The sequence below is a fragment of the Perognathus longimembris genome, chromosome 4 (genome assembly GCF_023159225.1).
Source record: "Perognathus longimembris pacificus isolate PPM17 chromosome 4, ASM2315922v1, whole genome shotgun sequence".
NCBI lineage: Eukaryota > Metazoa > Chordata > Mammalia > Rodentia > Heteromyidae > Perognathus > Perognathus longimembris.
Window position 1 is genome coordinate 1,582,946 of NC_063164.1, and position 14,954 is coordinate 1,597,899.

General features: G+C 46.5%; 1 protein-coding gene across 11 annotated transcripts in view; it reads left to right on the forward strand.

Moving 5' to 3' along the window:
* Window positions 1-14,954, forward strand: part of Hdac4 (histone deacetylase 4) — a 220,496-nt gene that overhangs the window by 22,012 nt on the left and 183,530 nt on the right. For 10 of the 11 annotated variants that reach the window (XM_048344405.1, XM_048344407.1, XM_048344406.1 and 7 more), the window contains one exon: window positions 8,817-9,051. In XM_048344405.1, the coding sequence (XP_048200362.1) occupies window positions 9,030-9,051 (22 nt within the window). In that variant the 5' untranslated portion in view covers window positions 8,817-9,029. Of the gene's footprint in view, window positions 1-8,026; window positions 8,301-8,816; window positions 9,052-14,954 lie in introns of those variants that run through there. The other variant, XM_048344408.1, reaches the window with a different exon arrangement.

Here is a 14,954-nt window from a genome sequence, read left to right on the forward strand (position 1 = left end):
AATTGGGCATTTAGAAGGCCGCTGTAGCAGCAGCCATACACCCTTCCACGTGACAACAGTGCCCAAGAACCCTGGCCTGTCTCCACACCCGGCTGGAGGGTGCCTGAGGCTAGGAGTGAAAGAGAGGCTATCTTCTGGTGCCTAGTGTACCTGTGTCGTTCTGTGGGGTTCTTCCTGGACTCCCTGTTCCCTGTCACCAGGGCACCACCCTGGGGAGGGAACCGGGGTGAGCCAGGCACGTCAAACCTGCAAGCAGGGTGGGCCACTTTCCCGCTTGAAGTTATCTGCCCTGCCTTCTCAGGAGCTGTTGGGTGGCTACAAGGAGGCCTAAGGAGGAGCAGAAGGGGGCGGGAAACCACGTTCAGGGTCTGGCCGCTTACCCCAGCACAGTTCCTGATGCTTCCCACCTAGGATGCTCTGTTCTTCGTTGCCATCACTGACATCACCTGCGGCAGGAACATCCGGTCCCTCTGCAGAGCCGTCCTCTCAGCCTCTGGCCCTAGCATTTTTACAACCTTCAAGTTAGGGGGAATCCTACAAGGAGTTTTTGATTAAATAAATATTTCATATCTATTGATGTTTACTGTTTTAGGAGAAACAAATCTAAACCCCATTTCAAACGAAATATGCCATGCACATAGATTAATATGATTTTAGTGTAGAAAACGGTTTTGTCTACAGAAGGCGTAGTGACTGTCAGTGGGCCCCTTTGCTGGTGTCTTGCCTGTTGGCTTAGTGGAAGGCGTCCGGCACATCACCGCCGCTCTGTATCCTCCATGGTCCCACAGTGCCTCCCGGGCTCCACGGTGCCTTGGGATGAGAAAGACAGAGAACACCGGTGTGTGGGGAAAAGGACTTGACTTCCTGGCCCGTCCTCCCCACCCCCACCTCCGCCTCCCTCCCCCTGCATCCCAGGGCTCCAGAGCACACAAGGACTGTTGTGGAAATGGTGGAATCTGTGTTTGGGGTAGAGGCCACTGGCTTCAGATTCTTTTGTCCCCAAGCTGTTTTCTGCCTCTGACGACTGTCACCGAGATTTTCCTACAAATTGTTGGTGCAGCCCAAGTGCCTGGTTACAGCCGTACCTGGAGGGTTCCTGCTTTACCAGGTCATCTACGTCTCTTGGTTCTCGACCCCGAGGGGCCTGTGCAGAGCGGAGATGTCTTGCTTTCCTTGGGAAGGCGGCAGAGGGCTGTACCGCCTGCCTGGGACCCCATTGCCCTTTTCTCTCATGGCCGTTTATGTTAGGTGACCCCTCCAGACCAGTGTTCCACGCAATAGTTAGATTTGGTCTCTTGCCTTTTTGTCCAAAATTACTTATTTTTGCAGGCAAAGGAAACATGCATTATCTGGATGCTTCATCCCATTATGAGTTCAAAGAGTTTATTTTACCAGGAGGCTAGCACACGTCAGTAAGTCGATTGGCTGTTGGGAGGGAGCCCAGGACTGGGAGGCTGCTTCCGTGTGTCTGTCTCTCCCAGCGCCACGTGCCGGATGGGGACCTGGCATGGCGTGCTGCTCTGACTCTCTGTCTTCTCTGTGTCTGACCTGGCGCCCCAAGACAGGTGGAAGGAGTCTGGCCTTCAGACAGGATCGTGGTCCTCCCTGTGGCAGGGCTGCGGCAGGTGCTATCTACAATAAGTTTGTGAAATGCTTCCTATTTTATTCCTGTTTTTGAACATGGTGAAATGGAATTTTACTACTTTACTTGCTTTATGAGTATAGAGTCTATTTTGAAACTAAAATATAAGTGTACCCCAACAAATTATGGGGAACCCTCTCCGAAGTCTTCTATGGTTTGATCATAAAAATGGTTTTATCATAAAAAATGGCACACTTACAAACCAAAATTGCTAGACTTTATAGCTCATATTTCATTAAGGATATTTTCTTTAAAAAAACAAACCCCAAGAAATCCATTGCTTTAAAAAAGCTTACCTTAGGGCCTGGGAATGTGGCTTAGTGGTAGAATGTTTGCCTGGCATGCATAAGGTCCTGGGTTTGAGTCCTCAATAGCACATCAACAGAAAAAGCCAGAAGTAGTGCTGTCGCTCAAGTGGCAGAGTGCTAGCCTTGAGCAAAAGGAAGCCGGGGACAGTGCTCAGGCCCCGAGTTCAAGGCCCAGGACTAGCCAAAAAAAAAAAAAAAAGAGAAAAAGAAAAAAATAGCTTACTATAAAAATTGTGAAAAAAAAGGACATAGTGAACATGTTGTTTTTGGCTAAAATTATATAAATTAAGTTATCAATAAAGATTGACAGTCAAAACATGTAAATGAGAATCAGTGTCTGTCTGTCCGTCTGTTTGTCTCTCTGTCGCTCTCTGTTCTGTTTGACAATCCTGTCCCAGCCTTTCTTGGGACTTGCACCTCTGCTGGCCTTGTGCAGTGCGTGTCATCCCACCCTCTCTGTTTCTGTAAGGCGAGGATGCGTGTGGATACTGCTGGTGTAAGACAGTGACAGGAGCTATGCTATAATATGTTTATCCAAGCGTCTGGGTAAAATGGTGCACACTGAGTAGATCTGTCACGTGGGTATTAGTTTGATCTTCCTGCATAGAAGAAGGTCTTTTGAATAATTGGGCCCATCTGCCTAGCTTTCTCCTTTGTGGTGCTGAGTATTGAACCCAGGGCCTTGTGCTGCGTGTTAGGCAACTGTTTTTCTACCACTGAGTTGCACCCCCATTTCCAACTCTTGTTGAAATGACTTAAGAAAATGATACCAGCCGGGAGTATTTGGGTGATGCCTCCAATGTCAACGCCCCTTCTTATCTTAACAGTGGACCCAGAAACAATGTTACTGGCCCTGTGTCCTCTTTGTTCTTCCTTCCAATTGTACTGCTCCCCAGGGTGCCCTGCTGTAACCTTCATCTCAAACTGTTGTTCCTTGCTTTCCTAGTTTATGTGTGTGTGTGTAGAGCCATCTAGCCCTCTCTGTGTCTCTGCTGGCTTCTTGCAGGCAGCATGGAGGTGCAGTTTGTTCCTGCTGTATAATATTCTATGATATGACTGTTGATAGACAGTCCAGTCTAGGCCTTGCATAGACAGGCTGGGGCATTTCCTTGGGCGTGACTTTGGTGAACACACCAAGTGTACCTTCTGTTTGTCCTGGGATGGCATTGTAGGCACAGGATCTGTGGCTGGCCTCGTTCCTATCACCCAGTGCTTGGTTAAGTGTGAAGGCTCTGGCTGCTCGATGTTTTCAGTGACTCTAGGGACTTCTTTGCTTTGAAGTTTTGGCCATTTTGATGGCAGTATCCTGCCCTATTGTGGCTTTTCTTTTTTCCGGTTTTGGGTGTTTAAGACATGATCTTTATGTAGACTAGGCTGGCCTCAAATGGACAATTCTTGCCTCAAGATTACAGGTATGTGCTACCACACAAGGCCTCCCCTTGTGATTTGAATTTACATTTCCCTATGATCTCAGATGCATAGTACCTACTTACCTGCTGATTGGCCACTTGAGTTCCCTTTTGGGAAGATTTTTGTCAGTGCAAAATAAATTTTTTTTTTTAACTTGGGTTGTCTGCCTTTTCCTTAAGGATTTGTGAGAATTTTTTGTGTGTTTTGGGTGTAAGCCCTTTGTTGAATGTACTCATGCCAGAATTGCTTCTGCTCTGTAGGCTTCCTTGCCCCCCCCCTCCACTTTAACTGAGTCTTTTAGTAAACCTTCTTTTTAAACACAGTGCAATTTTTCACTTTCTTTCCTTTATAAGGTCAGTGCCTTCTTTTATCTGCTCACATTTTTTTACCTATCAGAACGACTATTGTTGGTTGTTATTTGCTCTGTACTTTGTTGATGTACTTTCACCTTAGGTCTGTAACCCATCCCCACTGATTTCTAAGTTGGGTTCTGCTGGGTCATGACCTAAGCACTGTGTATTCATGACCTAAGCACTGTGTATTGGAAAGACCCAGTCCCTTGGGATTTGGGGTGATGGGACCTTTGTTGTAATGCAATGACTACATTTGTGTTGGTCTCACTCAGAACAGTCTGTTCCTTGGTTTGTTCTTATATCCTAGTGATAGAGGTTTATAATTCATTATATTCTGTAGCGCAGGTCCTCTTGGTGTTTTTGTAAATTTAAACTATAGGAGACCCTTGATATCCCTGGACATTCGGTTCTAAGAAATCGCCACTGAGGAATAACCAAGCATCAGGATGCAGTGAGTTCAGTTCTGTAATTTGGACACTTGATTCATTTTTCCTGCAACGCTACCCAACTTGTAAAGAGAGTTAGCTTTTAGTTTCGTTCATATTTGCTTTTACTTGTTTTGTTTTTTGAAAGGACAAGGTACAGAACTTGTGACCCTTCTGTCCCAGCTCCCCCCAGTGCCTGGATTACAGGCATGTGCCACCATTCCTAGCTTCATTTTTCTTTGTTCTCGTTGTACTGAGTTCTACTCTTTCTCTGTTTTTCTCCTGCCTACCACATTCTCATGCTCCTACTCCTTCTCTCTTTCTTGCATTTTCTTCCCCTCCCCTCCCTGTCTCTCTGTCTTTCTCTGTCTCTCTTTTTTTGTTGCAATAATGGGGTTTGAACTGGGGTCTTCTATTAGCTAGGCAAGTACTGTACCACTTCAGCCAGGCCCAGCTGCCTGGGGCTAGCCTGCCCCATGATCTATCTACCTCCAGCCTGTGGCATAGGTAGGAAGTGTGCCATCCTGCCCAGACTGTTTGTTGAGATGGGTGGGGTCTTGCTAACATTTTTGCCCAGGCTGGCTTTAAGCTGTGATCCTCTGGATCTCACCCTCCCTTTTCAGCTGAGATTACAGGCATGCGCTACTGTGCCTGGCCTTCTTCTAATTTATTGAAGTAAAACCTATGATCATTGAATTGAGGCCTTCTTTTCTAATATAGTTAGTCACTGCTGTAAATTTCTTCTAAGCAATGCACAGTTATGTGCTTTCCAGTTTGTTTTAAATTTTTCCTTCACTCATGAAGTATATTAATTACTTGGCAAATATTTGGGATTTGAGGGCTAGAGGAGTGGCTCAAGTGGTTGAGCACCTGCTGAGTGAGCACATGGCCATTTGTTAAGACTCAGTGCTGCCAAAAAGAAAAAAGAAAAAAAAGCAGGATTTTCAGTCAGTGATCTTTACGTTCCTGATAGCTAACTTAGTTTCGGCTGAGTCAGAGAATGTACCTGATGTGACTTGAGCCCCTTTACCTTCACTGGGACTTGTGTATGGTTCTTACAGTCCAGAAGGTATTCTATCTCTGCCTGTTCTCTGCCTTCAAAGAGAAGTGAAGAACTGCGTCTCCCCCACTCCCATTTCTGTAGGGTTAGGCAAATCTCAGTCATGTTGGTAGTGTTCTTCAAGTCTCTCTTCTAACTAATTTTCTATTTGTTCTCACAGTTCTGAGAGTAGGGGGTGAGTTATCCAGCTGTAACCAGCTGTGACTTTATTTGTGTACTTTTCCCTTGTGCTGTTGTCAGTCTATTTTCAGATACAGAGTACTCATATCTAAGCTGACCCCTCCGTTAGTAAAATTCAGTGTGTTATCCTTTCTCTAACATTGACTTTGAATAATCTAACATAGTCTTTGCAGCTGTCTTTTGATTGGTGTTTGCATGATCTATCTTTCCGTCTTTTATTTGTGACGTACAGTCCTGTGATGCGTAGAGGTGGGATGAACACACGTGCATCTACGTGTTGTTGGGTGATTTTGTCGTTGTGCCACCAGCATAGAATAGGCTTACAGGATCTAAGATGGCTACTGTTATGTTACTAGGTGATAAATCTGTGGGACCATGGTCATGCATGTAAGTCTTTCCTGACCTAAACATCTGGTACAGGCCCGTACTGGAAATGGGTTCCTAGTAAGTATCACATTGCTGGGACTATAGATAGTGCTTTGAGACAGTGACTTACATCACAAAATGTCTAACCTCTTTCCAGATGATTTTGGTCCTACCTCATATGATCCTTACTCCTCTCTCTATGTGACATAGTTGGGTCTTGCTCTTTAATCCCAACCCATAACTCTGCTCTTCAGTTGGTGATGTCAGGGTGTGGTGTTGGGCTCAGTTGTCCATGACTTAGTAACTCAGAAACCTCAGTTCTTTACCCTCTTCTACCAAACTGTTAATTCTACATTTCTTAGACTGTATTAGGAATATACACCATCCCTTTTAAAATTGTGGTGGTTTTCTTATTACTGATTTTTATGGCGTGCTGGTCATGAAGATTTGAATACTTTCCTCCTATAAGCCCTGGTACTTTTAGCACACAGCTTTGTCCAAAGTGAGATTCTTCTAGAACATACTAAATCACAGAGAAACTGCTATTCAATCTGCAGATGGGAGGAGAAGACTCGCCCGTGCCTGCCAGTGCTTCAGAGTCTGCTGGGAATTCGGCTCAGAGCTGTTTCTCTGCCCAGCAGAGTGGGCAGGGTTTGGGTGAACACACTGCCCCCAGGCTGCCTCGAGTCTGGAAGAGCTGACTTTGAGAATAAAGAAGCAAAGAGTCCCTAGCAAGGTGCCTCAGAAGGTGGGCCAGACAGGGAAATGCCCGAGAGAATACTTCTGAAGATGGCTAGGGGAAGCCATGAGTAGAACAAGGTGAGGTTGCTGTGCAAAGCACGGCTGAGGAGAGAAGGTAGTGGAGCGTGTTGTTGGGAAGGTAGTGGAGCGCATTGTGGAGTGTGTTGTTTTCAACTTTGTTAAAAACAAAGTTTCAGGCTTCATTAAACCACATCAGAAGCCATAAAGAATGAAGCTGGTGTTGTGGAAGATTACGGCAGTCCTGTGTAGAATGTGCTGGAGAGGCCACCTGGGGAGGCAGAGCAAACAGCAGATGTGTCAGTGGTGAGAGAGGCCAGAGCCCACAGATACTCCAGCCAACAGCGAGGGCTCTCTCAAGAAGCCAGAACACATTTAGTGAAAAATAATAACCAAAAGATGTCATTGCAGAGTATTTTTCCTGAGCAGGAAGAGAACTAGTATGTGTTTAAAGGGTCATGCTTTGAGCAAAGTAAGTGATTTTTTCCCCCATACATCTTCTGACAACCGTTTTGCGTTTCAAGATCAAAGGAAAGATGTGCTAGCAGAATCCAGGCAGAGGAAAATAACATCACCACTACCAGATCCATTTCTCCCACGTTACTTAGACTGGAAATTGGGGTAAGCTGGCCTCAGGGTTCTCCACAGTATCAGGGCAAGCAAGTCTACAGGGCTGGAGTGGGGCATGTCTGAGACCTGAGACAATATACCCAGCCAAGATACAGAGTCCCCCCAGTATCCTAAAGGTTTAATTTTATGAACAAGTTGGCTTTTCAATGTGTTTGTGTGTTTATTAGCTCATAGTAGTTTCACTATTAGCTTTCCACACACTTACATTCCTATTAGTCTCACTCCCTCTATCATTCCTCTCCCCATCTCAAAATCATTTCACCAGGTTTCATTGTTCTATTTTCATAATTGCAAATAATCGATTTGGACTATATTCTCTTTTATCCTCCTTGTTAGCCCAACCCAAGATACAGTTGTAGGTGTAGGATACAGACTTGTCTGAGCTTTGCAAGGGTTTGCCTTAGCAGGCCATCTCTGGTCCCTTTGGGAAAGTGGTATTTCTGACTGGGATGAATGAAAAAGTGTTGAACCTGAAGGTAAAATGTCACTGTGTTTCCTAAGGAAATAACTGGATATAAGGCAATACTCATAAAGATATGAATCACAGAATTGTAGGTAATAATGTAGGATTGGAAACCTCTGAGGGTAATCCTGGACAGGATGAGTTTGTTAGGGTTCCTTGGTGATAAGTAGTTGGGGAAAGGGCTCTTTCTTTTCTCTTAGAGGAGACATGCAGAAACCTCTGGGCCCCGGAGCAGGATGGGTCAGGGGATCCTGGGTTGGGCTTCCTGGATCTGTTTGTATGGCGACTTGTTGGTGGAGAGGTCAGGTCCTGAGGGCCTTGCATGAGATCTGCAGGCCCTGGGGTCCCACCCTTGGGTGGTATCTGAGGGGTTTCCAGTAGGGAAAGTACAGCTGGGGGGCAGAAGAATGTAGGGCCAGTAGTGTCACGTAGCTGTGTCAGGATGTGATGAAGCCCCTGCCCCTTTGAGGTCTCTGAATCCTCTCCAGGGTGACCAGGTGCCATCAGTAGAAAATGGAAACAAACCCCGAGAAAATGTAGGTGGGCACATAGATAACCATTTAAGGAATACTGTTAAGTGAAGAAAGCTGAACTTGAACTCCATTTATGATGGCAGCTGAACATCCAGTTCAGTCCAGCTATATCTGGACGCAGGGTGGATGGTGTTGTCAAGCGAAAATTGTGTGCTGGGAGATGGGGAGAAAGTATTTTTTTTTCTTTCATATGACCTCACAAGATAATGGAGCTTGGAATACACTAATATCAGTTGTAAATGGTGTGGTGTCCTCTTCCCAAGCCCCAGTGGTGGAGAACCTTTTGGTGTTTCTAGACCAGAGATTTCCAGCTAGGGGTGATTTTGGCCCTCAGGGAATAGGGTCTCTGGGAACCATTTTTGATTGTCAGGATTGGGAGGTGCCCTGGCCCCTGGGAAGGAGGGCAAAGATCCTGCTGAATATCTCACAAAGCCCCGGAACAGCCTCCTGTCCCCAGCAGCCAGATGTCCGTCCACCCCGTACCAAAGTGCTGAAGCCGGGGAGCCCTGCTCCCCAGACATTGTTGCACATCATCTCAGATGGCGTGTATAGGCAGAAATAGTTCCATGTTAATTGCTTTACCAATCATGTGTAGAAACCAGTGGAGAAACAGAGTCTGCTTCCTTAGCTGTCACTCTCTGGCTGTCCCATCCTAACTGGTATTTCTTCTTTTTTCTAACCACACAGGTTTGTCTTCAGAAAGCCAGGTGAAGACCTCTGCTCTCTCTCCTTGTGGATTACTTGGGTTACAAGACTGTCAGGAGGCTCCAAGTTTACGTGGCTGGGATCCGACCCTCCTGTTTCTGTGCTTGTATGTATTGGTGGAAGTTTGGAGATCTTTGGGACTATTGTTTACGTGGACATTCTGAACCATTTTTAAGGGCATAGACGCTACTAGCAATGAGCTCCCAAAGCCATCCAGGTAAGGCCTGCCTCTTTCCTTTTCTGCACAGAGATTATTGCTCTTCTTTACAGACCTCTGTGGCTGTCAGTGCAGCCTGCTGGTTGGATTGTGATGTGATGTGTCTGTTTTTCCTGATAATGACCACTGCTGGTTTATGGCACCATCAAGTGCACAGTGGACGGTTGGCTCTTCATCTTGGTGGAAAGGAGGCTGATAAAGACCCACTGGGGATTTGGAGTGAACCCTTGGCTTTGCACGCTGATGCAAGTGGCAGCCAGTTTTCTTGATGCTAGAAGAATTGCTTCTGAGCAAGGTGATGGCTGTGATAGAGTAAGGTTTTTTTGTTTTGTTTTGTTTTCTTTTTTGGTCAGGATGGGTTAAAGGTATTCCTCTGTTAAAATATCCTGGGCCAAGTCTGGAAGAAGCTGTGATTTGCATCCACAGGCAGTGACCGTAGACTTGTGCCTGGTGTTTGAGTGTTTTATTGGGTGCTATCGAAACACTTTACAAGCATTTATGTTTTCTAACAGCCCTAGATAGTGTTGGAGCTGCAGGGAAGAAGGGATTGTCTAATGTCATAAAGAGTGAGGAGATTGGGGTTGAAATCCATGTGACTGTCACTCAGCTTCAGGAGCATGGAGAGGCATGTATGTGTGGGCCTTCCGGCCTTAGAACTCTGCAGAGTTACGGTGTATATCATGAAAACTCAGAATTAAGAGAGCCATGAGAAGCCGGACAGATGCCAGGATGGAGTCCTGAGGCCCTGCCGTTCTGTCAGCCTTGGCTCTGGTCCTGCTCTGTGAGGTGGAGGCACAGGCTTAGGGTCTGGACCTCTTTCTCCAAGATTGCCCAGAATATCCACACACAACTCCCTTGGGCGTGATCATCCTTGTCTGAAAGACGCAAAGGGCAGGGTTCCAGACTTTATTTAGATATGAAGGTTTTATTGATTCAGATTGTTCGCGTATTGATTGCTGTAAAGAAATGGTTTATGACCATTGCTGGGCGGGGAGGGGGGAATGTTAAGCTTTGTGGACTGAAGTGTACGCAGTAGACAAATCAGCCTTCAGCTCTTGGGGTAGGTTGCTTCTTTGTTGTGTGTACATTTGTAGTGTTATGTTTGTATGCATCTTCATAGCCTGGGATTCTTGGTGTGGGTTAGGCGTTTTATGTTTCCTTACTGCACCATGTGCATCTTTATGTCAGCATGTATATAAACCTAACATTCTTTTTGATAACTTGTAAATGAGTGCTAATGTGACTACAGCACTGTTTGTAGTGTCTACGTGTTTATTTTGCACACTTCTGTAAGAATCTGCACTGGACAGATTGTTCAACTGGAAGCATGGTCACCAGTGGGCATCTTGAGAATGTCCTTGTGTTCACTGACTTGCTCCCAAGCGCTGTGTCGGCTGACTTTCCTGTCATCTTTGAAAAGGAAGCATGTCTTCCTTCACCGTACCTCACCAGCACAGGGCTGTTCAAGCCACTCATTTTTTTTTTTTTTTATTTTTTTAGTATGCTGGAAAAATCCCTGTGCTCACCTTCCTGTTAAGTGGGGCTTGCTCATCTTGCACATTCGGGTATGCAGAGCCCTGCTGTGTTCCTCCTGGCATAGTTGGGTGGAGGTCCACTGTGTGACTGCCACAGTCCTCCCTGAGTGTCATTGCCCTTCAGGGTGACACGGTTGGGTTTGGGGCTTCCGAAGGAGTTCTTCCAGGTCCTTATTACCAGTTGATGCATCTTTTCTCTGGTTGTCAAGACTCGCTGTAAATCCTTTCACTGCTTATTAATATTTTGTTATAGTAGCATGTTGATAGACTTTCAGGGAGGAAAAGAATTAATACCCAGTTATTCGGTTTGCTGTTTTTTGTTTTGTTTTGCAGTATTGGGGTTGCAAGTGAGGGCCTCCTTGATGCTAACCAAGTGTTGTACCACAGAGCCACACCCCCACCCCCAGTTCACTCTTTTTTTTTCTTCAATTTTTTTTCTTATGTATTGTCAAAGTGATGTACAGAGAGGTTACAGTTTCATATGTTAGGCCTTGGGTACATTTCTTGTACTGTTTGTTACCTCCTCCCTCATTCCCCCCAGTTCACTCTTGAACAGCAAATTTCTGACTATTGGGGCAAAGCCAGGGAACCTTCTTCCATCTTCTTCAAGCTGGGGTGGAGAACACTGTTGCTTTTTTGCATCACTCCGACTGTCAGCTGCCGTTCTCGTTGACTTCCTGTCTTCCTTCCACCTGGATTCCTGGTGTCTCCTCCCGGGCTGGCTCTGGGCCCTTCCCTGGCCTGCCTGGCTCCCCTTGCCCACTGCTTTTCTGGCAGGGGTCCTTCCTGCTCCTGTGTGGTCTGGTATAGCACCGGTGGTGTGTTAGGCCCCGGTGGAAGCCAGCTGCCATTAGGTCTCCTCTTTCACACTGGCAGGGCAGTTTGGCTTTGCCTGGTGATCAAGTGGCCTCTTTATTTCATGTGTGTAACTCTTCTCTCTCGTTTTCCTTTAAACTCCCTCAGTGTTGGGCGAGGCGTGCATTATGCTTTTATTACTGTTCTTTCTGGACTTTGCCAAAGCCAGGCCCTGGCCTTCTGACGTAAAAGCTTCTTAACTGTTGGGATTTATTGCTCTAAATAACTGTTTCTAATGCTGTGATCAGCCCGAGGAAAGGGCTGGGGTCGGCGTAGTTTGTGAGAACTCTTCTCAGAAAGAGGTTCTGAAGTGTGTTTCTGGCCTGACTCTGGGCTGCATCCTTCACTCTTGGGGTGCGCCGAGACAGGCCAGGATGAACTCACAGGGCAGAGCCTCTGCCTGGCAGGCAGGTCCCCGAGACAAACTGAGGGAGGGCAGCTGGGTGTTCACGTGGCCTGCTAGCAGGACGAGCTGCTGTTCCTTTCCCCCGGTGCCTTCCGTTTTTTCCTCCAGTGACTGTCCTGGCTTTCCTTGGGGTCAGCATGTACCCTAGGGTATTGGTGACCTGGCTGGCTACCAGAAAACTGGTTGTGTTCTTCAGCCACCCATTTGCATACCTTGGCCTTCTGGGGCAGCTTGCCTTTCCTGCTCAAGGCCCTGCCTAGGGTTAGGGAAAGCCTGGGAGCATTGGGAACTTCAAAGGAGCCCATAGTGGGTCGCCAGATGTGTCTGTGGTCCCTGAAGTGCTGCCCTTGATAGGAAGGGGCCAGGGACAGTATGGAGTCCCTGGGGTTTCTTATCTCTCCCCAATCTCAGTGAGAAGCCTGGGTGGTCAAACTAACCTAGATAGTTAATTTGAAACAAAGTAACCATTTTGAGGGAAGTTTGTATAATTCAAGATCAGAACTTTCATTTGGACCATTCTATGGTTTCTTAATACTCTGTTCAACCTTGTATTTAGAGTTTGTGTCAACAATAACTTGGTGATCCAAGGTTCTCTGATTCCTGCCAGCCTTAGCTATAGTTTATCCTAATGTCTAAGAGAAGCTCCGCCAAACTGGGATCCTGAGCTACTTTTAGTCTTCTTGTGCTAGACTCTAGGTTTAGGGTTTCGAGTCTGTTTATTTCAACCAGTATGACTTCCAAAGTTATTAAATATTCTTATTTGTTACTTAAGAAGTGTCTTATTAAGATCTCATTAAGGGACGTGTGTGTGTGTGTGTGTGTGTGTGTGTGTGTGTGTGTGTGTGTGTGTGTGTTGGTCCCAGGTATAAACTCAGGGCCTTGTGCTCTTGCTTGGCTTTTGTACTCACAGCTGGTGCTCTACCACTTGAGCCATGTCTCTAGTCTTGCTGTTCAGTTGGAGGTAAGAGTCTTTTGGATTTGTCTGCCTGGGCTGGCGTCAAACATCGATCCTCACATCTTAGCCTCTTGAGTAGCTAGGGTTATAGGCCTGAGTCACCAGAACCCACTTTATAGGGAAAATTAGAATTAGAATTTAGAATATACTTAACAGTAGTTGTGTTTTGCAGGAATAATGCACAATTTTTGTTTGTGGGGTGTTATTAGGGTTTGAATTCAGGACTTGAATTTGCTAGGTAATCACCTTCCCACTTGAGCCATGCTTCATTCCTTCTTGTTTTAGTCTTTTTTTCTTTTTTTCTTTTTTTTTGAACTGGGTCTCTCATTTTTGCCTGAACAGCCTTGGGTTGATATCCTCTGCTTTCCAGTAGTTGGGATAACAGGTACCCAACTTGTCTATTGAAATGGGGTGTGTGTGGGGGGGGAAATCTTGCTTATTTCTTGCCCAGACTGGCCTCAAGTCTCGATCCCCCAGATCTTCTGATCTCCATCTCCTGAGCACAGGCCACCACCCAGCTGGCCTTAGACATTTTTAAATAGGAGAAATAAATATGTTTTGTGGACTTGTGATTAGTACAGACATAGATTCTGAGCTCCTGGTAGCAGCAGGGTTATAATCTGAAAGAGGTTCTGGTGACTCCAGACCAGGGAGTAGGCGTGGGGGTTGGATGGGGGTTCCAAGCCTGGGCCCTCAGGAGATTGCACAGAGAGCAGACCTAGCCAGTCAGGAAGAGGGCTGGCTACTTTGGCCAGGAGACAGGGCCTTAGCTCAAAAGACAGGGCTGGAGAGGAAATGCTTCATGGTCATCCTGGGCAGGTCCAGGAGACCAGAGGTTCTAGGCACACCTGTGAGGTGGGAGGCTGACCAGGACGTGGATAGGAGACTGTTTCCTCCACACTGTCAAATGCTTTGGAGAAAAACATGATATGCCTCAGGCCATGGGCTGAAGTAATGGAGTACGCAATCCCAGGAAAGCTTCCTGTCTGCTTTCTCAAGCAAAGACTTCCACAGTGCTGTGTATACTTCCTGATGCTCCCCATGCTGCCTGTAGCCAGCGTTTGTCCTCCTGGCCTCTTCGCAGCCGTCAGCACGCTAGCATTTGCGGCTCAGTTGTCCCTGCCCCGGCTTCTCCATGCCATCATTATGTGGGATCTTAATCAGTCAAGATTTGTTCTGGAAATCATGTAGACATAAGGACTTATTTTTTTCAACCTACTTCTGTTTTTTTCAATCCTCAGATTGTGTTTTGTCTTCTAAAAATCATGAGTACTCAGTCGTTACGAAGGGCTTAGAATAGTCACTGTCAATGCAGCATTGATGGTTTGTTTTGGCAATTCTCTGAAAATTCTTATACACTTTGTGGAACATTTGCATTTGTGTCCTTTTTTCAAAGCCCCCATTGTAGAAATGCAAATTTCAGAGTTCTGAGATGTTGAATGCTGGATGATTAATGATATTGAAATTTTAGAATGAACTCCCGGTACGTATTTGACATAGAAAACCCTGTACGCGAGTCATTAGAAACCATTGAGCACAGCTTGGCGGCGAAGCAGAAAGGCTGTAATTGCGGTGTGTCGGTGGGGCAGGTCCGACGTGGACAGGTGTGCAGATGCGCAGCCGCCTCCAGACGCTGGGGCTGTGCGGGGCGGGGAGCTGCCTCGGCCGCGGAGCTGGCTCCATTTAATGGAGGTGTTTAAAACTTACAGTTGTCATAAATCAACATTGATTACTTGCTTACTCCAAGTCAGGCCCTGCTGTGCTTTTAAGAGACCAAAGTGAATAGCAAGTTTGTTCTGAATTGTGCTCTCCAGTTATTTCATTTGTGTGTGCGGTGAGGTAGCACGCCGCCGTTCTGTTGTGTGGGCGAGGAAGCCAATGTTTACTGCTGTCAGGTGCCTAACATGAGGTCAGGCAGCACCTCGGAGGCCAGCCTGGCCCCGGAGTCCACGGTCATCCCCAGGTCATCCCGTGCTTCTCTCTAGGCGGAGCGCTGAATGATTTAGGCCCAGGAGTGGCTTAGGGCTTCCCAGTCTCACCAGCAGGGCAGCAAGCCCCCGGAGCCAGAGTGACTTGTGCTGTGAGAGGCAATGAGCAGGTTTTGTGTATCGCAGCTGTGTGTGCAGTCAAAGGAGACATTCCCATGGAAAAT